The following is a 24,626-nucleotide window of genomic DNA, read 5'->3' on the forward strand; positions in this document are numbered from 1 at the left end:
TAAGGTCTTAGATGTGTTGTGATGGATTCGGTGCCAGGTGTAAGATGCACTGCCTTTCTAGAGTGTGGAAACCCACATTCTCCAGACTGTTGTTAAGAAGCCCGTTGTCTTGGTTACTTTTCCGTTACTGTGATAAAACATCATGACCCTGACCATTTTTAAAAGACAGTTTATTTGGGTGAGTTTATTTCCAGAGGGTGAGAGTTCACATCCCTAGTGGAGAGCAGGGGCAGCTGGCAGGCGTGGCGCTGGAGCAGTGGCTGAGAGGTGACATTTTAGGACACAACCAAGAGGCAGAGGAAGCGACCTGGGCGTGATCAGGGCTTCTGAAACCTCTTTCTCCTGTTCTGTTGTTCCAGCCAAGTCTCTGAGTACCTTGTTGATTGGAGTGGGCACCCTTGACTTATTCCAAAGTTTGGGGGAATGGCCCAGGGTTTCCCTATTTACTGTAATATTGATTGCATGCTGTTTTACACAACCTACTGTATGAAAGAGCCTACTGGTGTTGATTTCTTTAGGACTCTTGTGAAGGGACATTCAACCTGCTGGAGGCTTTGTCTGTAATTTCTGCCTTCAGGTCCTTTACATGCTGTGACTTAACTTACTGAGACCAGCTCAGTCCTGGTGGCTGATGCTGACATGTTCTTGAATTTTTTTTGCACGGATTTTAGTGATCATTTTTGCAGGTGTGTTTCTCTGAGAAATTGCCCTTTAAGTTTGGTGACTGTATCGAGCTTTGGTGCTGCAGTGGGGTCTGCCTCTCTGGTTTGGAAGGTTTATCAGCTCTTCTGAAAAAGGTTTGGTAGAATTGGCATTGGATCATCCCGCCTTAGACTTTCTTATACCGCAAGACCTTTTTTATTTTTATTTTTTAATTATTCAATCTCCATTGTTGTAGTTCTGTTTAATTGGTTTATATTTTCTTGATTTAATTTTGTTAGGTAACACGTGTCTTGGAGTTTACCAATTTCTTCTATATTTTCTAGCTTGAATATGTTTCTCTGTGTTTCGTTGGAATCTATAATAATGTCTGCCTTTCATGTCTTTTAACCCTGCTAGCTGCTCTCTGTCTATATTGGTGGGGCCATTTGTATTTATGGTTGTTAATGAGAGAGATGTTATTAGTTGCTATAATTTTGTGTCTCTTTCTCCTGATTGTTTGGATTGATATTTTTCTTTTTTATTGATGTTTTCTTTTTATTTATTTATTAGGATTAATATTTTTCTTTATTGTTATTTCTTTCTTTATTTTATATATCAATCCCAGTTCTCTCTCCCTCCTATCCTTTACCCTCCCCCATCCCATCCCCCCCACTCCACAGGGAGGGCGAGGCCTTCCGGGAGGGATCATCAAAATCTGTCAAGTCATTTGGAGTAGGGTCTAGGCCCTATAGATTGGGGGAGTAACCCTCCATGGGGGATGTATTCCCAAAGTCCTTTCATGCACCAGAAATACATCCTGGTTCCACTGTCAGAGGTCCCGTAGACTGCCCAGGCCTTCTAACTGAGACCCATGTTCAGGGAGTCTGAGTTGGTCCAATGCTGGATTCCCAGCTATCAGTCTGGGGGTCCATGAGCTCCCCCTTGTTCAGGTCAGCTGTCTCTGTAGGCCTCTGCAGCCTGGTTTTGATCCCTTTGCTCATCACTCCTCCCTCTCTGCATCTGGATTCCATTTCTGCTCAGTGTTTAGCTGTGGGTGTCTGCTTCTGTTTCTGACAGCTACTAGATGAAAGTTCTAGGATGTTATACAAGTTAGTTATCAATCTCATTATCAGGGAAGGTAGCTTCTCCACTGTTGCTCAGATTGTTAGTTGGGGTCATCCTTGTAGGTCTCTGGACATTTCTCTAGAGTCAGTTTTCTCTTCAAACCTATCATGGCTCCCTCTTTTATGGTATCTCTCTCTTTTCTTGCTCTTGTCTATTCCTCCCCCGACTCAATCTTCCTTAGTCCCCCATGCTTTCCTCTCCTCCCCTTCTCTTTCTCCTAGCTCCCTCTCCACTCATTGTGCTCCCCCCCAATATGCTCAGGAGATCTTGTTCCTTTCCCCTTCTGTGGGACCTTGCATAAATCTCTTAGGTTCCTCCTTGTATCCTACTTTCTCTGGCGGTGTGAATTATAGGCTGGTGATCCTTTGCTCTATGTCTAAAATCTACATATGAGTGAGTACATGCCATGTTCCTCGTTTTGTGACTGGGTTACCACCTTCAGGATGGTTTCTTCAAGTTCCATCCATTTGCTTGCGAATTTCAAGATTCCATTGTTCCCCCCCCCCCCCCACTGAGTAGTATTCCATTGTGTAAATGTACCAATTTTCTCCATCCATTCTTCAGTTGAGGAGTACCTAGGTTGCTTCCAGGTTCTGGCTACTATAAATGATGTTTCTGTGAACATACTTGAACAGATGTCTTTGTTGCCTGGATGTGGATCATTTGGGTATATGCCTAAGAGTGGAATTGCCAGGTCTTGAGGTAGACTGATTCCCATTTTCCTGAGGAACCTCCATACTGATTCCCTAAATGGCTGTACGAGTTTGCATTCCCACCAGCAGTGGAGGAGTGTTCCCCTTTCTCCACATCCTCTCCAGCATAAACTGCCTTTGTGGTTTTTGATTTTAGCCATTCTGACAGGAGTAAGATGGTATCTTGGAGTTGTTTTGCTTTGCGTTTCCCTGATGGCTAAGGATGTTGAGCACTTTCTTAAGTGTCTTTCAGCCTTTTAGATTCCTCTATTGTGAATTTATAGCTTCTCTCTGTCTGGTACCTAGAGTTTGCTGGCTTACTGTGTGGAAATGACTCCTTCCTTCCCGGCGCTCTTTATCTCTTGTCATTAGATGTCCTCTTCCCTGGTCGTCACGACTGTGATGCTCTTTTCTTCCCCTGTATGATGTTCTCACATGTTGCCTTGATGGTTGTGAACTGCCATAGTTTGTGCTTGTCATGAAATGTTCTTGCTTACCCTTCAGTTTAAAAAAAGATAGCGTTGCCGGCTCGAGCAGACCCGGTTGGCAGTTACTCAGGGATTTAAAAGTACTGTGGGGATGTGTTGTCATGATAAATTGTTTGTTCTTCCAATGTCTCTGCCTATGAAGATAAGTTGATGCTTTTTCCTTGCAGCTCCTAAGATCGCTTTGTTGCCTTGTATTTCCAATGTTTTTACTACAATAAGTATTGGGGAAGTTCTCTGTTCATGTATGTTTGGTGCTCCAAATGTTGATGACCCAAGGTTTGGAAATTTTCTGCTCTGATTTCATTGTAAAGATTCTTCATGTCTTCAGTGCTTGTTCAGTCAGCCCCTTCTGTCCCCTGGAGGCTTGATTGTGCCCCACAATTTTGAGAAGTTGAGCTCCTACTGCTATTTTTCCTTACTGAAGCTTGAACGTAGCATTTTGTCAGCCTCACCTCCATTTCCCATGCTCTCTCTTAGGCTTGATCAAGTTTGTTGGTGATTTTTATTTGAGTCCCTGAATCTTTCATTTTTATCATAGCATTTCCCCCTAAATCTCAGCTTTTGCTGACTTTCTTATGTGAGGTACTGGTTTTCTCAATGGCCTGGCTGACTCTGGCTGCCATTCTTCTCCAGATAACGGACTGAACTTACCTGTGTGTTGGTATCCTGTTTTATGTCTAGCTTCACGTTTACCAGCATTTTGAAGTCTTCACCCAGTGTTGTACATATTCCAGTGTCTTTGGATTCAGGAGTGGAGCAGCTGTGTAACTTTTCAAGGCGTCACATTGCCAAGCATTTTCTTGTTGGGTTTCACTGTTGCGCTCTTAGTATCTGTTCACTTGGCTGTGTGTTCTGGATTGTGGAGGAACCCTTTTATTGATTATGTTACTCGTGAACCTTCCATTCCAGTCTCACTTAACAAGAAGAAAGCCTGCTGCCATCTCAATAGTATCAGCAGACACAGGCTCCAGTTACACGAGATTTCATAAACCTGAAGATGTTCTCCAAGTTAAAAATCATCTAGGATAAGTGTGGAAATAGTAAATGGATGAAATAGTAGGAGACAGATTGGCCAAGAGGAGAAGCAAGATTAAAGATAAGAAAGGTGCAGAGGTTAAAAAATAGTAAGAGATTAGAAAGATAAAGGAAGAATGGAGACTTCTCAGTTACAAGAAAATAAGGAAGCAAGAGTTTGAAAAAGTTTGCGTCAGTGTTGTGGAATGTAGAAAAGGGTAGGAGACAGGACAGAAGAGAAGAGCCCCGCCCAGCAGGGGACACCAGGTCAGAGGCCTGCAAAGGTGGGGCCACCAGGGAAATCGTCAGGAAGCGAGTGTAGGGTGTGCATCCTGTCCGATGTGTGGGTTGAGGGGCGGCGGTTACAGGAGAAAAGAAAGGTCACAAGAATGAAGAGATCTGCTGCTGGAGCCGCTTCTGCCTGGGTCCGTGAGGACTGGAGAGGGCCAAATGTCTGCCAGAAGCAGGAGCTGCACTGCACACTCTCGTCTTTCCTGTGGTTGATGCTGCTGTTGAATCTGTATGAGACAAGTGTCTGCTGCCCCCCCCCCCCCCCCCCCCCCCCGAGCTGACCTTATTGCTGGAACATTCCTTTTTGGTGAACCAGGGCCCTCTGCTGGCCACTGTTAGCCAGCTGTCACCCTCCTCAGGGTTCCAGGTCCTGCTTCCTTTGATGGCTAATATTTGAGCTCAGGAGTGGTGGGGGCGTAGGAAGCTGTCACAGCCTGAGGCCTGTGTTCAGACTTTGAAGACTTCCTAAGTACTAATCACACTACTGAGGGCCATGGCTGTGGAGAGGAGGAGCTGGAACTTCTCCAGCTCTATAGCAGTGAACAACAGGCTTTGGCTGTACCTGCTGGCCTCAGAGCTATCAAACTCCAGATTATTCTCCTTTGGAGAGATGTGCATCTGGCCGTGGAGGGCACTGCTGTATTCCCTTATGCTCTTTCCAGTCTGTTTGTAAGCTCTGCTGCCTGTCCCCTTCTGCCTGTTAGATGCCCTGGGCTCCAAGGGTAGCTCCATTTAAAAGTATTTGGTCTCATGATAGCACCTCAGGATGGATGTTGACTGCCACCTCCTGAGTCTCCTAGGGTGACAAAGGATCACCATCTCACCGAAATCTGTGACTGTATTTGAGCCTTGAGGGCCACAGGTTTATCCTGAGGGCAGGACTGCCCGGTTTTCTTGGAGGCCACCTCTGTCCCCTCAGCCTGCCAGCGACTGTCGCCTGCTGTGTGTCCCTCTTGCTCTCTGCTTCTCATAAGCTTCTTTACGTCTTGTTTTTTTTTTTTTTTTGTTTGTTTGTTCTGCTCTTTTCCAGTAACTTTTCCCTTATTTTATTTTATTTTTAGATTCCAGAGACTCCTCTTTGGCCTGCAGTTTCTTTCTCTTCTGTGCTCACACATAGGTAGCTTCTAGCCACAACCTTCCCAGAACCCTGTAACGTAGCACCTTATATGCTATTTTCTGAATATAAAAGCTAGGTGTTAATATCGAAGTCTTTTTCTGCTATCTTTATGATGATTATAGTGTTGAGTTGATATAGTGTTGAGTTGTATATAATTTATATAGGCCTTTTGCTTTTTGTTTATGAATATTAGTAATGGTAACTTCTCTGCATTAGACATTAACTTTGTTGTATGACCAGCACAAAGGTAACAGTATACATTTTTCATATTTCATGGCAGTACATGTGTGTTCCTGATTGTAGTTGTGAAACACATATCCCAGGGCACACCTGCAAATATAGCAGGGCACTGTGTCTGTCCCCCTCACAAGCTTTTGATTACAATGCTCCTGTTTGGATTTTTAAGACAGGGTTTCTCTGTATGCTCCCTGGCTGTCCTGGAACTCACTCTGTAGACCAGGCTGGCCTTGAACTCAGAGATCTGCCTGCCTCTGCCTCCCGAGTGCTGGGACCAAATGATTGCATCACCACACCCGTTACAATGTTCCTCTTTTTACATTAGTGTCTATATTATCTAATCTTGCATTAGGAAAGAGAAAAATGGAGTAGTAAAATTAACATGTTATTTTTTTTTAATTTTATAAATGATCCTCTTAAGACTTTGTTTAAAAGTTTTGTGAATTTTTTTTTTGTGAAAGTATTTTCATATTCTTTTAAATTGGGTAAATATTTTACCAGCCCTTTGAATTTGTAATGACTGTTGCTACTGAATTTAAATAAAATCACATTTATTGTATTTTAAGTGTTAAGCAGGTTCCAGGGTAGCCAGGGCTGTTACACAGAGAAACCCTGTCTTGAAACCTAACCCCGCCCCCCCCAAAAAAAAACCAAACCCAAGTGTTTCGTAGGAGATAATGAATAGTGGAACTTTCAGTTTGATGTGAGACCTTCAGGGATTTAGGAATTTGAACAGCAATTATAGATCCTTAATAAAACTGGATTTTATTTCTTATTAAATGATGATTCTCCTAAAACATCAAAGAGGACAGAGCTGTTGATTGACTTGATACTATCTGCATTTATTTGGTAATATTTGGTCTGAAGATTAAAAATTTTAGTTTGGCAGCAGTTTACATGGGATCAGGCCGGCACAACCAACAGACACGTCCTTTGAAATGTTATATGTGCAGATCCAAGGCTTTAATTTTTAAATTTTTTGATCTTTTAAAGGTCTATTGTGATTACCATGGCCATTCTCGAAAAAAGAATGTGTTTATGTACGGCTGCAGCATCAAAGAGACAGTGTGGCATACCCATGACAACGCAGCTTCCTGTGACGTTGTGGAAGACATGGGATACAGGGTAATTATTACAGGCACTTCATGAATATCAGCATGCATGTAAGCTATAAGAAAATTTAGTACACATGAATTGATGAGATTTGATGTTTGCATCTTGCTATTTTTGTTTTGAAGTTTTTGTTTTTAGGTTTGCTTTCGTATTGATGTTTGCTATCCACTTGGAATTTATTTTTGTATAGTTTGGAGCTGTGTCTTAGTGAGGGTTTTTATTACTGTGAAGAGACACCCATGACCATGGCAACTCTTGTAAAGAAAACATTTATTTGCAGTGGCATCGTACAGTTTCAGGGGTTCAGTCCATTATCATCATCATGGGGAGCAGGGCAGTGTGCTGAAGAGGTAGCTGATAGTCATACAGCTTTCAGGCAGCAGGAAGTCAGCTGAGACACTGGGTACATCCTGAGCATAGGAAACCTCAGAGCCCGCCCCCCACAGTGACACACTTCCTCCAGCAAAGCCACGCCTCCTAATAGTGCCACCCCCTATGAGACAGTGGGGCTGGTTATATCTAAACTACCACAAGTGTAATCTTATTTCATCCACGGATACCAGTTGTGTGAGCACAGTTTGTTTACTGAGCAGTAGTGTTGGTGCGTGTGTACTCTGTGCTTGTGTACGCACAGTAGGAGGCTCTCAGTTACTGTAGGCATTCCAGTTTGTCTGTGTGCCACATCATCTTAATAATGCTGAACTCTGACACATTTTCTTTCTTCTTTAAAGCCTTTTGTTGGCTGGGCTTTTTGTTGTTTGTGTGTTTTGTTTATTTATTTTCCTTGGGAATTCTAGGATATTCAGTTGTAGATTTACTTTGAGATTTGAATCAGAATAGTGCTGAATCTACGTTAAGTTTAAGAAATCACTGAAAGGTATCTCCATCCATGTACATTGCTGTCTATGTGGTTGAGTCTCATTTTCTTTCTACATAGATGTGATATTTTGTTAGTTTTACCCTCAAATACTCCTGGATCTAATTGTAGTTGGGATTAAGAACTTTTCCCCCACATACATATCTGCTACCCCTCAGTAGATCATTGATTGCCCATAGGAAAATTATTAATTCTTTCATGAGAAATTGCTGTGAGTTTTATGATCCTCCTAAAATCCATTGCACATCCAAATGTGTCTTCCCCCCTCACTGTATGAGTGTGAAGGCGAAGCAGGGCTGTGTTAGACCCTGAGTATCCAGTATCTGCCTCACAAATAACCTTTCCATGAAGATACTGGGCAGTGATCTTCTAAAATATTTTTAGAAGGTTTATTTTGTGTGGATGCTTGCCTGCCTTGTGTCTGTACCATGCATGTGCAGTGCCTGCACAGGCCAGGACAAGCGCTGACTCCTGAGCCACATCTCAGCCCTGTCCTTTTTTAAGTTGCTTCCATGTTTAATTGGTGAGCAGTGACTTCAGCGCATTCTTTGTGACACAGCTGAGCTAGTGTTAGTGGTGACAGGCTCTTTTTAGCGGTGACATTTGCTTTCGGCTCTGTTTCTGAGCCCTCTTTGCAGAGCTCAGTGTGTTTCCTGCATTACTGCCCCCATCTGGCTGCACTGGCTGTGTGAGATTGTTTCTCCAGACATAGACATTGGGGGGGGGGGGGGCGGGCTTTGATGATTTTCACTTTGTTCATATTTACATTTTCAGGTGAACTTGAGAATAATTTTAAGTTAGAAAAACTATTATTGATGCTGCTTAGATTTTATTTTTAATCTTAAAGTCATTGACATTTAGTGTTAAATCAGTTGATCCTTTTCAGGTAATTTGTTTTAAATTTTAAGCATGTTTTCTTCATTTTATTTACTTACTTATTATTTACTTGTGCATGTCTGTATGCGAGTTTTCACACGTGTGTATGGCTACCCATAGGAGCCAAGAGAGTGTTAGATGCCCTGGAGCTTCAATTACAGAGAATAACCAACATGGGTTTTCAGAACTGAGCTCAGGTCCTCTTAAGAGTAGCAAGTCCTCTTCACTACTGAGCCATCGCTCAAGCTCCTTCCTTTATATTTTTAACCATGCTTGTTTTAGATGCTTTTAAATGTATACTTTGTGTATTGCTTGTTAAGGCTGAGTGAGGGGAAGGGGCACAGATATTCAAATGAGGTGACATTTGAATCATAACCTCTGGACCACAATTTTATCTTCACAGACTCTGCCTAAGATTCTGAGCCACATTGCTCCGGCATTTTGTATGAGCAGCTGTAGCTTCGTGGTGGAAAAATCCAAGGAGTCCACAGCGCGGGTCGTGGTGTGGCGGGAGATAGGGGTTCAGAGGAGCTACACCATGGAGAGCACGTTATGTGGCTGCGACCAGGGGAGATACAAGGTACAGCATGGAGCTGGGGTTGCAGGCAGTGGCACTGAGCCATGTGCGGACTGGGAACTGAGTGCTGGCCTGTGCTAGAGAAGTAACCGCAGTGCTCGCTCTCCTGCGCCGGTGCTTAGAGGCAAAGGCGTTTGATGCTTCCTATCTGATATGCTCTCACAGTTTTCACGTAATTGTTAAATGTGCATCTGTCCTACATGTGTAATATCTAGTAATGGCGCCGAGTGGGGCAGTATCGATAGAAGTTTCTGGGTGAGTGAGTGTTGCATGTGAGTGGTTGTGTAAGGGTGTGTGCCTGTACATGATGGGTGCCGGAAGATCTGGGATGTCTTCCTCTCAGACAGGAGTTTCCACCTTCCTCATGCTACGACCCTTTCGCGTGTTCCTCACAGCATACTTCATGACTGTGACCTTGCTTCTGTCATGATGTAAACCTGTGTTTTCCAGTGGTCTCAGGGAACCCCTTGTGAAAGGATCCTTTGACCCCCCCCCCCAGGTTCAGAAGTGCCGCTCTAGTCTGCTCTACATGCACACAGCTGTGCATGGGATTTGAACACAGGCCTTTGTGCTTGAAGATCAATCAGTTTTACCCTCTGAACAATCTTCCTGACCCTGCTTTTTGTTGCTTTTAATTTCTCTAAACTAAACCACTTGCTTAGGAATCATTAAGAAATTTTAATTATTTAATATAGAATGTGAATAGATCACATCCATACTTTTGAGGAAAGCACGATGGATCACACATTTAATAGGCAATTCATAAGGAGCTACACAAACACCACACTGTTATAAGAAATTCCCATCGGGTTAGTGGATCCAATAGTAAGGTTTTTTAATGAATTTAAAATAAGTACATTAGTAAGTAACTAGTTGGGAACACACAGTCTGAAAGGGTCGCAAAGTGCCTGTGTGCTGTGGTTGCCTCCGTTGCCCTCTCCCCCTGGAGCTGCGGCCCTTCTTGAGCTCATGGAGGCTGTACTGGTATATTTTAGATTTTTGAGTTTGACTTTGTGTACGTGTGTATGCGTGCGTGTGCATGTGTGTGTGCGTGTGTGTGCGTGTGTGTATGAGTGCGCGCATGTGCGTGCTTGTGCGTGTGCGTGTGTGTGTGTGTGTGTGTGTGTGTGTGAGAGAGAGAGAGAGAGAGAGAGAGAGAGAGATTGAGAAGAGAGAGAGAGACAGGAAGCCAGAGGACAGTCTGTGGGAATTAGTTTTCTTCTCTTACAAATGGGTCTCAGTGATGGAACTTAGGTGGTCAGGCTTGGTGGCAAATGCCTGTACTGGATGAGCCATCACACCAGATCTGTTTGTTTTCTAATGTATAAACATGTAAACTTTCAACAAACAAAATGAATACCAAATAAGTTCCCATTTCTCTTTTTATGTGATTTAGTTAATAGAGTTCTTTTTGGTTTAAAACCCTATGTTTCTTCCTAAGCCCGGTTTTTAAATATTTGCTGTGTGGGTTAGAAGGACAGGTGGCTTTCTGAGTAAAGTGCCTCCTGTGCCAGCCACGCCTGCCACGCCTGCCGTGCAGTGGGCTCCTCAGGCTGACGACCGAAGAATCAGCTTGCAGTCCATCCTTGCTAATGTCTGCCCTCATCCACACCTACTGCTTTGGATGGCATAAGGTCTTCAGTTGTTTGGGAGGTACATTTTATGTCTAGAAAATAAATGACAATATAATTTGCAATCAATGTTTGTGATTTATATGGTGATATTTAATGTTTGATAACCTTATGTTTGGGAAGCAGTTAAAGAAGGTGATGGGAACCATGCATAATTTTCTTTTTGATGGAGTAGAGAAATTAAAACAGGCACTGTCCCTTGATGTATATGGAACGTAAGAAATGTTCTACTACTTTTGTTGAATTCGTTCTCTTTTATTTAGGTGCTTACTTGCATTACTTTTTGCCGGCTTAGACCCTGTCCAGGTATCTGTAGGGCAGTGGTCGAGTCTGCAGAGCTTGGGCTCAGACACCAATGCTTCTGCATTGACAGACAGAGCCCGGCTCGCAAGGAGCGCTGGGAAGGTTCATGTAGCTGCACACATGAACAAGAGTAGTGGCAGTCATTTATTCTATTCCCTCAGATTGTTGGTGTTCGCAGTGATGGTCAGTGGGAGGAGGTGTTGGATCACAGGGTCAGGGTGGGCGGCCCCTCAGCAGCGGAACTGAGTCGATGCCTTACCGCACCCTTCAGATCCTGCAGCAGATCCTGCAGCACACCCTGTAATCCCAGCTTGCTGGTGTGGGGGGCAAGGGGAGGGGCAAGTTCCGGGCACATGGAAAAACTGTGTAAAACGACACTGAAGAACACTCAGATAGTGTGCTTTAGTACAGTTTCCTTTATGATCTAGAATAATTCCACGTCAGCAAGGCCTTCACGTGTAATGTCCTGCTCCCTCTGCAATGTTTCAGCTGTGTTAATGTAGTTAAAATTCTTTGGATATGACTTTCATGAGTGGCAGCCACAGGAGACCAGAGGTTCTGAGAGTCTGTGTGTTTTACTTTATTTCTAGGGTTTACAGATTGGGACTCGAGAATTGGAAGAGATGGGAGCAAAATTTTGTGTTGGTTTATTGCGTTTGAAAAGACTGACTTCTCCGTTGGAATATAATCTGCCCTCCAACATGCTTGACTTTGAAAATGACTTAATTGAATCAAGCTGTAAAGTAACTAGGTAGGCTGCTTCTCCTTCTCTTCTTGTGTGCTGTCTGCTATACGACCCCATGCGAACAGTCAGTCGGAGAGCATGGCGATCTCCAGAGTCAAGAACTCGTTTACAGTTAATAGGGTTAGGGTTACATGGCTAATACTTGTTTCTAATTGTAATGGTTGATTCTGTTATTGTTATGTTTGATTAGGATCCCAATGGAAAGGCCTTCCGCTTTGAATGTTGCTTTTCTAACCGTAATACTTCACTTATAACTAAAAAAAAAAGCATTGGGAAAACATTGCATTTAGATAATATCTAAATTAAGAAGGCTTGGAGCCATGTTTATGTTTCAAAAGAGATTCCATTTTATTGATGCATACATGTCAGATGGCTGTTCAGTAACCTGATAACATGTTGAAATAGCTGACTTAGCACGTTTGACAATTTATTTCTGTCAAATGATTCTTAAAGTATTTTCTTTTAAAACTCACTGTATATGACATTAGAACCACCCCCGTCCTTTAGAACCTTGACGACTTCTGTTTCTGGGTGTCGGTTTGTCATTGTGCTGATGTGTCACTGTAGTTGTTCAGTGAATCAGCACAGCAGTGTCATTTGCAGTGAGGCGAGAACTGGGCTCTTCGTGGCTGTGGTAATTAGACAGTGACCCCTGACGGCCATTGCTCTTTAAAGTACTAGCCAACCACAGTGGGGGCAAATGCACTGTTCACCGGGATTTTCATGGGCAGACTGGTGTCTCAGTGCCTAAAGCATTTGCCATGCAAGCCTGATGACCTGAGTTCAGTTCCCAGAACCCATGTAAGGTGGAAGCAGAGACCTGACCCCTCCTCAGTTCTCTTGTGGCCTCCACACATGCACGCCCACACGCAGTGGCAATAAACATGTGGAAGGTGGTCAGCCTTCCCTAAAGTCAGAGCCTGACTGTGGTCCATGGAAGGAGGATGCTTGCCCCAGTTAGTCTGGAGGACCAGCGTTGGCTCTCAGTCATCTACCCAGATGATCAACCTTATCCCTTTCCTCCCACAGACTCATTCTTTAGAAGGAGGAAGTATATGGTTTGAAAAGTGCCTGTCAGAATAATGACACTGCAAAACACTACCATATCACATTTAACATTTCAAAATTGTATTTCAGTGTTTAACTGTTTTCTTTTGTATCATGGGGAGTTTGTACTCTATCAGACTCTCTTGAGAGGATTTAGCACAAGGAGGGGCTGAGCATATCTGATTCTCATCACTGTGTCTATAAAAACAAATAACGATCTGCAATTAGGATGGGGTGTTTCCTCTGTCTGTCTGTAGCTGAGATGGGTGTTTCCTCTGTCTGTCTGTCTGTAGCTGAGATGGGTGTTTCCTCTGTCTGTCTGTCTGTAGTGAGATGGGTGATCCTCTGTCTGTCTGGGGATTTTTGCAGTGTATTTATCCCTCTTTTTTCTGCTGTTAAAACCTCAGCTGTTTCTTTCCCTGGTTATCATTCTCTCTGTGTCTCAGATTAGTTTTGCCCAAACTTCTGATTTTTCCCATGCTATTTGTATTCTAATGCTTCTGTGGTTTGCAGGTCCTCAATCTGAATTTGTCTTCGTCTTTCTGTACGTAAGCTGTCCACATTAGGCAAGAGCGCCGCGGGATGCTGAGTGCTTCCTGTAGCATCCTGGCAGCTGTGTAGCTTTGCTTTCTCCTGTAGCTGAGAACCTTCCCCCTGGCCGCCTGTTAAGATGGTTTGCTGACGTTTCCCATTGCAAATGTAGTTTTTGCCCTGTTAGTAATGAAGAAGTTTTTTCATTGTGATTACTTTACAACCATGTCCATTTCCTCTTTCTCACCAGACTTAATGTATTCATTTTTATATGTATTGTATGTGTGTGTTGGACTTATAATTTAAAGTTTAGTTTACTTTAATTACAACTACCATTAGTTTAGCTTGGTGCCCAGGGTTGTCCTGTCCCCCTCACAGCACTTTGGTATGTCTTGTGTGTCTGCATTGTTCCTTGGCCCTTTCCCCCTGGAGCAGTAGGACTTCAGGCCCGTCTTTGTGCATAGTTTTTCCTGAGGTGGAATTAGCCACTGTTTCCAGGCTGACCTGATGCTTTGTGGGTTACAGGAGCATTTGTATCAATGTGTACTGCTAGTTTTATTTATTGCTTCTTTGCCATCACTGTTCTTAGGTGAAACTCTGTATTGCGGGTAATTACATACCCAGGTACCCATACGTGCATGTGTGCATACACAGACAACCTGAATGGCTTTGGCGTCTGATCCTACGGCATAGACTTAACTTCGTTTTAAAGTTTCTAGCTCGCTTCTGTAATGGTGAGGACCGGCATTGCCCTCCTTACTCCTGCTGCTCTGCTCACTTTGACCTTCCTTCCCTTCTGAATCCTCTTGAGGAAAGTCCCTGTGATGCCGGTGGCTGGCGGTACTGCTGCCTCCCAGATGGGATGATTGTGCTCTGCTGATGAGCCCTGGGTCTGAGTGTCAGGGCCAGGTGCCAGTGAAGAGGGTTGCAGCTGCCTTGCGGGAGAGGGAGGGGACACAGAAGGATTATGGGGGAGCTGTTTGCTTTTGTTGTTGTTACATTGGTACGCTAGAGGTCTGCAGTGCATACAGACCTTTGCTCTACGAGTGCATAATATAAACTGCTGTCTGCTTCCTCAAGGACAGCGAATGCTGAGCCCTTAGGACGCATCAATTGCATGAACTTCCCACTCTTCACTGTGTCATGTGTTGTTCATACTAAGTCATATTATGCTAATAACGGCTTTAGCCAGCCATTACTCATTAAGATTTCCTGTTTAGCTCTTCATTGGCCCCCACCCTACGACTGTGCCTTCCTCTATTACAGCCTGTGTGTCTGTGTGTCTATATGCCTGTGTGTGCGTGTGTGTGTTACTGTGTATCTGTGTGTGTGTGTCTCTGTATCTGTTTATGTGTGTGTCTGTGTTTTTGTGTCTATGTGTGTGTTTATGTGTCTGTGATTCACTGTGTGTGTGTGTCTGTCTGCTGGAAGTAGATGGTTTCAGCTACTGCATTTTCTCATTTTGACCCTTTTGTTGGTTTCCTACTTATTTTAGAGTTCCCATGTGGTCACCTGACACGCCAGAGCTGTTTCTATTAGTCTTTTCATCAGTTGTGTTTCTTGGCATGTCTGTCAGTTTACTCAGATGCCAGCCAGGTGTCATATAAAGATGAGAGAATTCCTTTGTCCTCAGATGAGCTACAGGGAGTAGGGCTTGGTTCCCCAACCCAGTGAGCTACTGAGCTGCCTTGAGGTGATGTTAAAAAAGTGTGACAATTTATGGTTTACCACGCTGGCTTTCCCAGGGGCAGCCCTGCAGGGGCTCACAATGGAAGGCCCAGGACCCCTCCTGTCCCTGGCTTCACAAACTGCCACAGCGTTGCCACACGTCTGTCTGTCTGTCTGTCTGTCTCTTTCTTTCTTTGTCTCTCTGTCTATCTCTCTGTCTCTCTGTCTCTCTCTGTCTCTCTCTGTCTCTCTGTCTCTCTCTCTCTGTCTCTTTTTCCAAATAGATTTCCTTTGGGTAGCTGTATTGTACAGTAGCTCAGCTGATCTCTATGTGAGTTTCCGCATGCTTGTAATTAAGTCATAGTAATTTCAGAGCAACACATACACATTTCCTGTGAAAAGGAAAGTGTCTGTGAGTATGTTGGCTAATGTGTGTGAAGGTTCTTCCTAAGTTGCTAAGTGCATGGAACACATACCAGAATTCATAGATGAAAATGGATTGGTGTGATTGGTTTGTGCCTTAGTCTTTTCCATTAAAGTGAAATGGGGGGGGGGTGATCTGTGTACTGGTGGCCTGTCAGCGTCCTTGCTCTTTATTGAGGGGCTTAGGTGCAGGCTCAGTGGGAGCTGAGGGGGACTGTTGAGGACTTCAGGTAGAAGAGTTGCACGGCAGGCAGGACAGGCGGACAGACAGCACAGTGGGCTGGAGTGCAGGACAGGACAGGACAGGACAGGCGGACACACAGGAGCACAGTGGGCTGGAGTGCAGGACAGGACAGGACAGGACAGGCGGACACACAGGAGCACAGTGGGCTGGAGTGCAGGACAGGACAGGACAGGACAGGCGGATACACAGGAGCACAGTGGGCTGGAGTGCAGGACAGGACAGGACAGGCGGACACACAGGAGCACAGTGGGCTGGAGTGCAGGACAGGACAGGACAGGCGGACACACAGGAGCACAGTGGGCTGGAGTGAAGATGTGGGAAGTACACCTTGTGCCCAAAAGCAGAGTGGTCACGGCTTGTCAGAGAACGTGGAGGGCTTGGGGTAGTCTGGAGAGTAAGGCTAACTTTCTTCTGGGGAATTTCGAGTTGTGTGACTTCCTAAGTGACTGGATTTGAGAATAAGCAAGAAGAACAGATCTTGTGGGGAAAACATTGAATGAGTTTTCAACATGCAGGGTTTGTGGTACAGGTGAGATAGCCCTGTCTCTAGCAACTCCAGGGATCTGGGTGAGGTCAGGTTGCATGTTTGCATTTGGAACTGACGAGAATGCACATTAGAAATGGGTGTGCTCATCTGGAGGGCATGCAGCAATGGAGAGCTGGGAACGAGGCCTCCGTTAGCACTCATTCGGGGTACAAGCACCACGCGCTCTGCACTGAGCAGCAGGAGGAGAGAACAGCAGAGGCAGCTGGTGCAGATGAAGTATGGGTCGTGTTGCGAGGGCTGGGGCACGTGCAGTGTGGAGAATTACGTGCCTTCGTGCCCGCGTTTCCGTGAGGCTGGCATAGGCATCTCTGCTGTCTCGTCTCTGCACATCTTCCCTGGCAGACCCCCTTGTCTTCTCTCACGGTCAGTCTGGATAGTGTTGTAGTGGTGGCCCTGGCCCAGTGTGAGCCCAGGAGCAAAGTATCCTCAACATCTTGTGAAGGAACACGGTTTGGCTTGTTCATGCCAAACTGATGTGTGAACCAAGACTTGGCAGGAGAGAGAGATTCTGGGCCAGCCCTGCCACCGCTTGCTGTGCTCCCCTGGAGCCTTCCCAAGTCCCTGCTGTCCTCACTCACTCCCTTTACACGCACTGTCAGCCCTGATTCTGGTTCCAGCCTCCGTTCTCACAGTCACGCCTGGATCTCATCTGCTGGCTGCAGGGCACTTCAGCCCTGCCCCTAGCCTGTGGGCTGTGTCTCCGTGCTCCCTCTAGGGAAGTACTGCTTCTGCCTCTGTACCGCACCTCCCTGCAGCTGCCCTGTCCTCTGCCCTCAAGCAGCCTGTCTGCTAGCACTGCCGTGCTCCTCTCTGACTGTCAGTCTGCGGTGCTCCTCTCTGTCTGTCTGCGGTGCTCCTCTGTCTGCCGTTCTCCTCTCTGTCTGTGGTGCTCCTCTCTGGTTGTCTGCCGTGCTCCTCTCTGGCTGTCAATCTGCAGCAGGGGCGACACAAGCATGTGTCAGGAGGTTGCCTTTTCTCTTCTCTTCACTTGGCTCCTGTCTCAGCCTAAGACACACCTGGAACTTTTAACTATGTATTTAAATTTCATATTAAAAATTGGAAATTGTCCCTGTAAACACTGGGTTTGTTATGTCACATCATTTTCCAAGCCAGTCAGCATGCTCAGTTGTGGGTTGCTCAGGGCCGATGGGCCCTGTGCTTGTCCTTATTTGGACAGATGCTTTTCTCTGTCTTCTTGTAGCTTTCACTTGTCAGAAACGGTTGTTTGGAAGCGGCTGTAATCACACACACACACACACACACACACACACACACACACACACACACACACACACACGGGATTCGGGTTGATGGGTAATAGCTTCAGGGTGTGTGGGTTATCCCTGTCACACAAGGCTTCGTCCGTCACACACTGCATACGGTGCTCGGTGCTGTAAACAGACATCTCATTCTCTGTCCCAGGGGGACATAGTCTGGCTGTTGACTGGCTCTGTGGACATTGGGGGATGTGGCTGTGACCATTTCTCAGCAGTGCTCACCCTGTGGACTTCCGTGCTTTTAACTCATCCCTCCAGGAAAGCAGTTAGGTGCTACGATTTCTCACACAGCCTGTTGGAATGACCCGTTGCCTGATTTACAGGAATTAAAATAGAACTTTAAAATTAATGTTCAGAATGTGTGTGTTGAAATCCTCGAAGTAAGTGTTGAGAGAATCCACTTCTCTTGTGTCCAGTAACACGCTGTGTGCAGACTCTGCAGTGTTACTGAATGTTACCATGCCAACTCATACTGCTGACACTGGCAGTTTCCATCTACTATAAACCTCTCACCTTGTTCATTTGAATAAAATCTCCAAGTTAATACGAGCTGCTCGTATTGTTACTGAGGTCAAGGTTGATGCGTGTGACATGGTGTGGTCAGAGCTGGGGTCTCACGAAGCCTTGTGTGTTCTGTGCTTTGGCTGCAGCCCTACCACTTATGTTTTGGATGAAGATGAACCTCGATTCCTTGAAGAAGTTGATTACAGTGCAGAAAGCAATGACGAGTTAGAGGTTGAATTAGTGGATAACACAGGCGAGTACGAGCCTTCTGCCCAGGAAGAAGCCCTTTCCGACTCTGAGGTATCAAGGGCGTACCTGCCTTGAACTTTCTGCCATCTTTGTTAATTGCCAAGAAGAGATGAAATGTCTTGGTTTTTATTACACAGAAAATACGAGAGGGAAAATTTTTAGACAACTGACTCAAAGAAGACAAAAAAGAACTTGGGCCTGTTTGGTTTCAAGACAATAAATATATTATTAATTCATGATATAATTGGCATTTGTTTTATTTTAGATATTCAATGTACTTTATATAGCATTGAATTATCAAATGATAGATTTACTTAAAAACAAAAGAACCCAAGTATCATTGCATGAATTTTTTATCTCCTGTGGCACCTGCATCAAGTAGATAAATTTGAAGTGTGTCCAAATACAAAATCTAAATTATAGTGTTGAAAACGAATATACCTGTACATGGATTTCTCTAGACATGCTTGTGTGGAGGTGGGTAGTTACTGAAGATAAGACTGCTCTTCAGAACCATGTGAACTGTGGATTGTGGCTAAAATAATCCAGAATTTGCTTTGAAACCACCCCGTTTTACATTTATCAAGTTAAATAAAAACTGTATCAAATGTTGCATTTATTTTGTCATCTTTTTTGGCCAGCTCAGCTTTTTATTAAAAAAAGCAAGACAGAAACAAGAAACTTGTGTCTGAACCCTGGTAAGAGCTTTCTCTGAACAGCTGGCTTCCCAGGCTGGGGACTGGGACCGGCATGGGCGCCTGTGCCTCCCACCGGCGCGAGCTGTGCCCTCTCGGTTGTGTCTGACTGATGGCTTCGAGACCCTCACTGCAGCCAAAGGACGAGCGGCTGTCCAGTGCACGAACTGAACTGCGTGCCTGGGCTTGTGAGCTGGGGTCTTTACAGCATGCCAATGATAGCAGGAGCCCTGGGTGACCCTCATCAGTCCAAACTGTTTGTGTGCGGTGACATTATACTGAGGGTTGGCCATCCTGTGGCAAAGGTAACTGTCATCACCAAAACATAAAAAAATAAACTCAGTGGCTAGATGCTTGTTTAAGAGCTAAATTTTGCTCTTACAGACAACACTCCCCAGGACTGCACACTAGCCAGACCCTCTTGCGATTCAGTGCTTAGGTGCGGCTGCGTGTCTTCTTGGTTATTCCTAAGTTAGAGCCTTTTCTAAGCCTTTTAAAATGGAAGATAAATTATTAAAAATACTTTGGATTTATGCATTTTCTCAAATGAATGCTTTTTTTTTTAAATCATCTTTCTAAAGGTTCTCTTTGGTATCTTGGGAGCCATGTTAACAATACAGTGTGGAGACTGTAAAAAGAGGTTGGCCGGGCTGGTGGCACACACTGGAACTTTAGGAAGTAGAGACAGGAGGATCCAGAGTCAAGGCTACCCTGGGCTACAAGGGCCAAGTCTCAAAATAAAGAAAAAAACAAAAGTTTTGTTTTGTTTGTTTTGTTTTCTCCAAATCATCCACTTCTCACTTCATCTCAGAAAATGAGTAGACTGCGATGTTGAGCCAGTCCTCTGAGGCCATAAAGCTCTGGAAAGAGCACAGTGATTTTCTTAATCAGGGTTTACTATTGCCGTGAGGAGACACCATGACCTCAGCAGCTCTTATAAAGGAAACAGATGAGGGGCTCACTCACAGTTCAGAGGCTCAGTCCAGCATGGCCGGAAGCATGGCAGCACGCAGCATGCAGGAAGCATGGCGGCATGCAGCATGCAGGCAGGAGCAGCCAAGCATATACATCTTGCACGCAACAGGAAGTCAACTGACAATCACACCAAGGAAAGCCTGAGAAAAAACAAAACAACAAACCCTCACAGCCTGCACACGCACACCAGTGACATACTTCCTTAAGATCGCACCTGTTCCAACAAGGCCACACCTCTTGATAGTGCCATTCCCTCTGGGGACATTGTCTTTCCAGCCACCGCACTCCACTCCCTGACCTCCAAAGGCTTGTAGCCATACCGTAATACAAAAATGCATTCAGTCCAATTTCAAAAGTCCCCAGAGCACATAACAGTTGTTCCAGAGTGTCTTCTGAGACGCGTGGCAATCTCTTAACTGTAATCACATATGAAAAAATCAAAATCAAAAGGCAGATCATATAATTCCAACATATAATGGCACAAGATACACATTACCTTTCCAAAATGCAGGGAAGGAAGCATGGTGAGATACTGGACCAAAGCCAGACCAAAACCCAGCTGGGCAAACTCCAAACTCTGCAGCTCCATGTCCGATGCCAACATGCTCTTCAGACTGCCTAGTCCATCCAGCTTTGTTGACTGCAACTCTCTCTCTCTCTCTCTCTCTCTCTCCCTCCCTCTCTCTCCCTCTCTCTCTCTCCCTCTCCCTCTCCCCCCACTCTCGGCAGGTAACCCATGACTCTGGCATCTCTAACTAGCATCTTGAGTACTTACAAAATTCCAACGGTCCAGCATCTATGATCTACTCATGATCTTCTAGACTCCTCCAGAGGACTTGGGTCACTTCTCCGGCTCCGCCCGCTGCAGCACACACAGCTGTCCTCCCGGCTCCAGCTGGCTCCTCTCCACAGCTGCTGCTGTTCTTGGTGGTCATCCCACGGCACTGGCATCTCCAAAATGCTGGGGTCCCTTGCTGCAACTGGACTGCACCTTCACCAGTGGCCCTCATAGGCTCTCCTCATGGTGCCATGACCCCTTCAGTCCTGGGCCTTCAACTGCAGTGAGGCAGCCCCTTCACCGATGGCCTTTCCTACCCTCTCACAGGGCCAGTCCTCAGCTGCTCCCCATGACATCTTCATTCCTTTAAAACCAGTACCACCTGGATGACTCTTACACATTACCAAGTATGGCTGCCAACACGAGGTGCAACCCTGGATGCCTCTGGAACACAACTCTGCTCTCAGGAAACACTTCCCAGAAGATTTCACCGCAGTGATGCTGGTGTCTTCTTAATCACTGCTAATTTCTTAGCTCCAGCCAAACAGCATCAATTGTTCCAGCGACGTAAGGCTTCACTTTAGTGGTTCTGGCATCTTGTTGATCACAGCTGATTCTTGAGCCCCAGCTAACCAGAACCACAGGATCTTAACTCCTTTCTTCTATCTGCTGCTTGCTGGGGCTGGAACGTGGGCCTCTTGTTTAATTACATCTTCACCAGCTTTCTGTCTTTCACTGCCTAAACTTGGCCGTCCTGAAACTTGCTCTGCCAACCAGGCTGGCCTTGAACTCACAGAGATCTCCCTGCTTCTGCCATTGGAGTGCTGGGATTAAAGGGGTGCGCCACGGTCACTTGAGGTCACCATTCCCTTTATTGCATTTAATTCGTTTATCTTCTTGAACAGAGGATTTAGCTCCATTCCACTTTCTGATGCCCCTTTTTCTCAAACATTTTTCCTTGGTAAACTTGCTCCTTCTCATTATAAATCTTCATTAGAGTCACCACTAATAATATCCACATGACAGAGTCTATACTAGGCTAATGCGGGTAACAAGATTCTGGGACACAGTGCAGGCTGGTTGAGGTTTATTTGGGGAGAATCCACTTGCATGAGAAACAGACGAGCTCCGCTGATTTCCGCTCCTAGGATGTCCTCAGACCTCCTCTGTCTCTGATCCGGAAGTAACTGAGTGCATATGGGTCAGGACCCAGACCTAGACTCCACCACTCAACGCCTACACCTGTCCCCACACCACCAATGGGTGTGTCAGCACAACAGGTGTGTGGGCGTGGTGGATATCACTACACTAGGCTGTTTTGAGATTTCTTCTGCCAATGGAATTAATCCAAAACTCTTCACTTTAGCCTCAGGCAGACTCTTTGGACAAGGGCAAAAGTTAGCCCCTTCCTTTACCAAAATATCCCAAGGATGATTTCTAGGCAATTAAAATTCTTCTCTAAAACCTGTTGAGCCTGCTCCCAATATTTAAAATCATTATCAACATCAATTTCTTCCATGCTCCTCCTAGTGTGGCCCCATTAAGCAGTCTTAAAGCATTCCACTGCTTTCCAAACCCAAAGTACCAAAGTCCATATTACTCCAAACAAAAGCATGGTCAGGGCTATCACAGTAATACCCCAGTTCCCTGGTATCAACTTCTGTCCTGGTGAGGGTTTGTACTGCTGTGAGGAGACACCATGACCACAGCAACTCTTACAAGGAAAACATTTGAGGGGGCTGGCTTACAGTTCAGAGGGTCTTTCCATCATGGCAGGTAGCATGGCGCCATGCAGGCAGGCATGGTGCTGTAAAAATAGCCGAGTGTCCTACATCTTGCATGCAGGAACTCAACTGACAATCACACCAAGGGAAGCTTGAGAAAACAGAAACCTCAGAGCCCGGGCTACCCAACAGTAACACTCTTCCTCCAACAAGGCCACACCCACCCCAACAAGGCCACACCCACCCGAACATGGCCACACCTCCCAATAGTGACACTGCCTTTGGGGGCATTTTCTTTCAAACCACCACAATGATTTAATAAGGTCCTATCCAATCATTTATCATTGGTAAAAACTTAATTGCATGTTTTGTTATAATTGTACTTTAAGAGAATATACTCCTACTGTGCCCACATATGTAATAGTTTCTGGTGTTTGCCAAATTAGAAATTAAAAGAGACCCCAGGACACTCGTATTGAGTTAGTTGCTATTTTCTAAAATTGCCCTAATTTTTACCCGTGGGCCTCGCTTTCTTCAATGATCCAGAAACGTTTGAGATGCTTACTGAACACAGTGTCCCGGCTGCAGGGGTGAGGCCAGCATGGACAGTGGACCCAGTAACTCACCTGCAGCTGGAGCTTTGAACTTGCTAAGTATGGTTTGGTTTGATCCAGCCATTCTCCGTGTCAGAATGCATCACGGCTACCTGGAGAGCGCCACACACATTGACGAACATGTGTTCCATGTGGAGCCTGAGAGCTTAGGTTGCACCGGTGATGATGATGCCCACAGCCATAGGTGTGCTGTGTTTCTAGTGGCGTGCCCACAGCCATGGGTACACTATCCTAACTCTAGTATCCATTAAGATGATACAGCCACAGAAGTGGATGACGCAGGAAATGTACTCTTGCAAGTATTCTCGTGCGTGATTCAGAAAGAGATGGTAGCAACGAGTGCACGCTTGTAAATCCCTTCTCTTACGTATGCTTTGGTAATTATGAAATATGAATTTAAAAGTCAGGACTTTCCTCTTTGATGGCAGTTTGGTAGCTATGCATAGCTAGCTTTTGCATCAGGAAAAACCTACTGAAGAAATAGTGTGGTTGGAACACGAATCTACTTTAATACAGTGAATTGCTTAAACTACTTCTCTGATTAAAATATATTCACATCCCTTGACATAAAGAGCAATCTGGAAGAGAGTTTTGTTCTCTTAATGAAAATAAGTATTTTGAAGGTTTAGTTTTTGAAGTGCCACAAGCCACTCTAGCAGGTAGGTGGTAGGTGACATTCAGAACCACCCTGTCCACCACTGCCCCTCACAAGCCTCCTGTGCATTCTGGCCCCTAAACCTGTCATAGCTAGCCATTCAGCCCTTGACTGGTCATTGATAGGACTCGAGTGTGCTTGTTTTCAGTTAAAAGGCTGCTCACTGCAGCATCCAAATCTGAGTGGCCTGGGAATGGCAGGCAGCACCCCCTCACCTCACAAGCTAGCAAGGTGTGTGGCTTTTTCCAACCCAGTAATGTTCTTTCAAACCACATAAAGATCCTTGGCTTTGCAAGTGTGGAGAAACTAGAAGGGAAAGATGCTTGCTATTGGAAAATTAATATAGGGAAGCTTGAGGCTCCTGACCACAAGCAGCCCAAGGTAACTATAGTACATACCAGCATGTTTATGGACCACTGGGCTGTCTCAACAATGAAGGCTTGGCAGGTAGAAGTGATCCGTTGGCTTTGTTCGCTGTGGGTTGTTTTGAATGTGCAGTCAGTGGGGAATTTTATTGGGGCACTAAAATCGCTGCCTTTTCTACTTACAATTTCATAGACTTTTTGCCTTGTCTTTTGGTGAGCTTTAAAAAAAAATTTCCATTCCTTAGAGGTGGTAGACACTGATGATTCATGGTTTATTTGTCCTTTGAAATGCAGAACAAATTAAATAATGATTAAATTGTATCATTTTATATAGGTAAATTTCAAAATTTTGAAACCCTTTTTAAATGGTTATCATTATTTTGTCTTAAACTGTATAGCCTTGCACATAGTAGGCAGGCATTTTACCACGGATCCATATCCCCAGCAAGGATTGCCATGCATATTCAGTGTGTGGAGGAATGTGTAGGGCTTGGTGCCCTTGCCAGTCTTTACTTCTCTCTCCTAAGAAGCCCAGCAAAACAAAAATATATCCCAAACGAACCCCCGTTACCCGTGTGCTGAACCCAAACCTTTTCCCTTAC

The 24,626-nt window shown here is 45.0% G+C and overlaps 1 protein-coding gene across 6 annotated transcripts in view; it reads left to right on the top strand.

Moving 5' to 3' along the window:
• Positions 1–18,833, top strand: part of Agtpbp1 (ATP/GTP binding carboxypeptidase 1) — a 118,046-nt gene extending 99,213 nt beyond the window's left edge. For all 6 annotated transcript variants that reach the window (XM_051194162.1, XM_051194164.1, XM_051194166.1 and 3 more), the window contains 4 exons: positions 6,600–6,731; positions 8,876–9,052; positions 11,574–11,734; positions 18,116–18,833. In XM_051194162.1, coding sequence (XP_051050119.1) covers positions 6,600–6,731; positions 8,876–9,052; positions 11,574–11,734; positions 18,116–18,293 — 648 coding nt within the window. In that variant the 3' untranslated portion in view covers positions 18,294–18,833. The remainder of the gene's footprint in view (positions 1–6,599; positions 6,732–8,875; positions 9,053–11,573; positions 11,735–18,115) is intronic.
• The last annotated feature ends 5,793 nt before the right edge of the window (positions 18,834–24,626 follow it).

This window comes from Phodopus roborovskii, unplaced genomic scaffold, assembly GCF_943737965.1.
Source record: "Phodopus roborovskii unplaced genomic scaffold, PHOROB, whole genome shotgun sequence".
NCBI classification, from domain to species: Eukaryota; Metazoa; Chordata; class Mammalia; order Rodentia; family Cricetidae; genus Phodopus; species Phodopus roborovskii.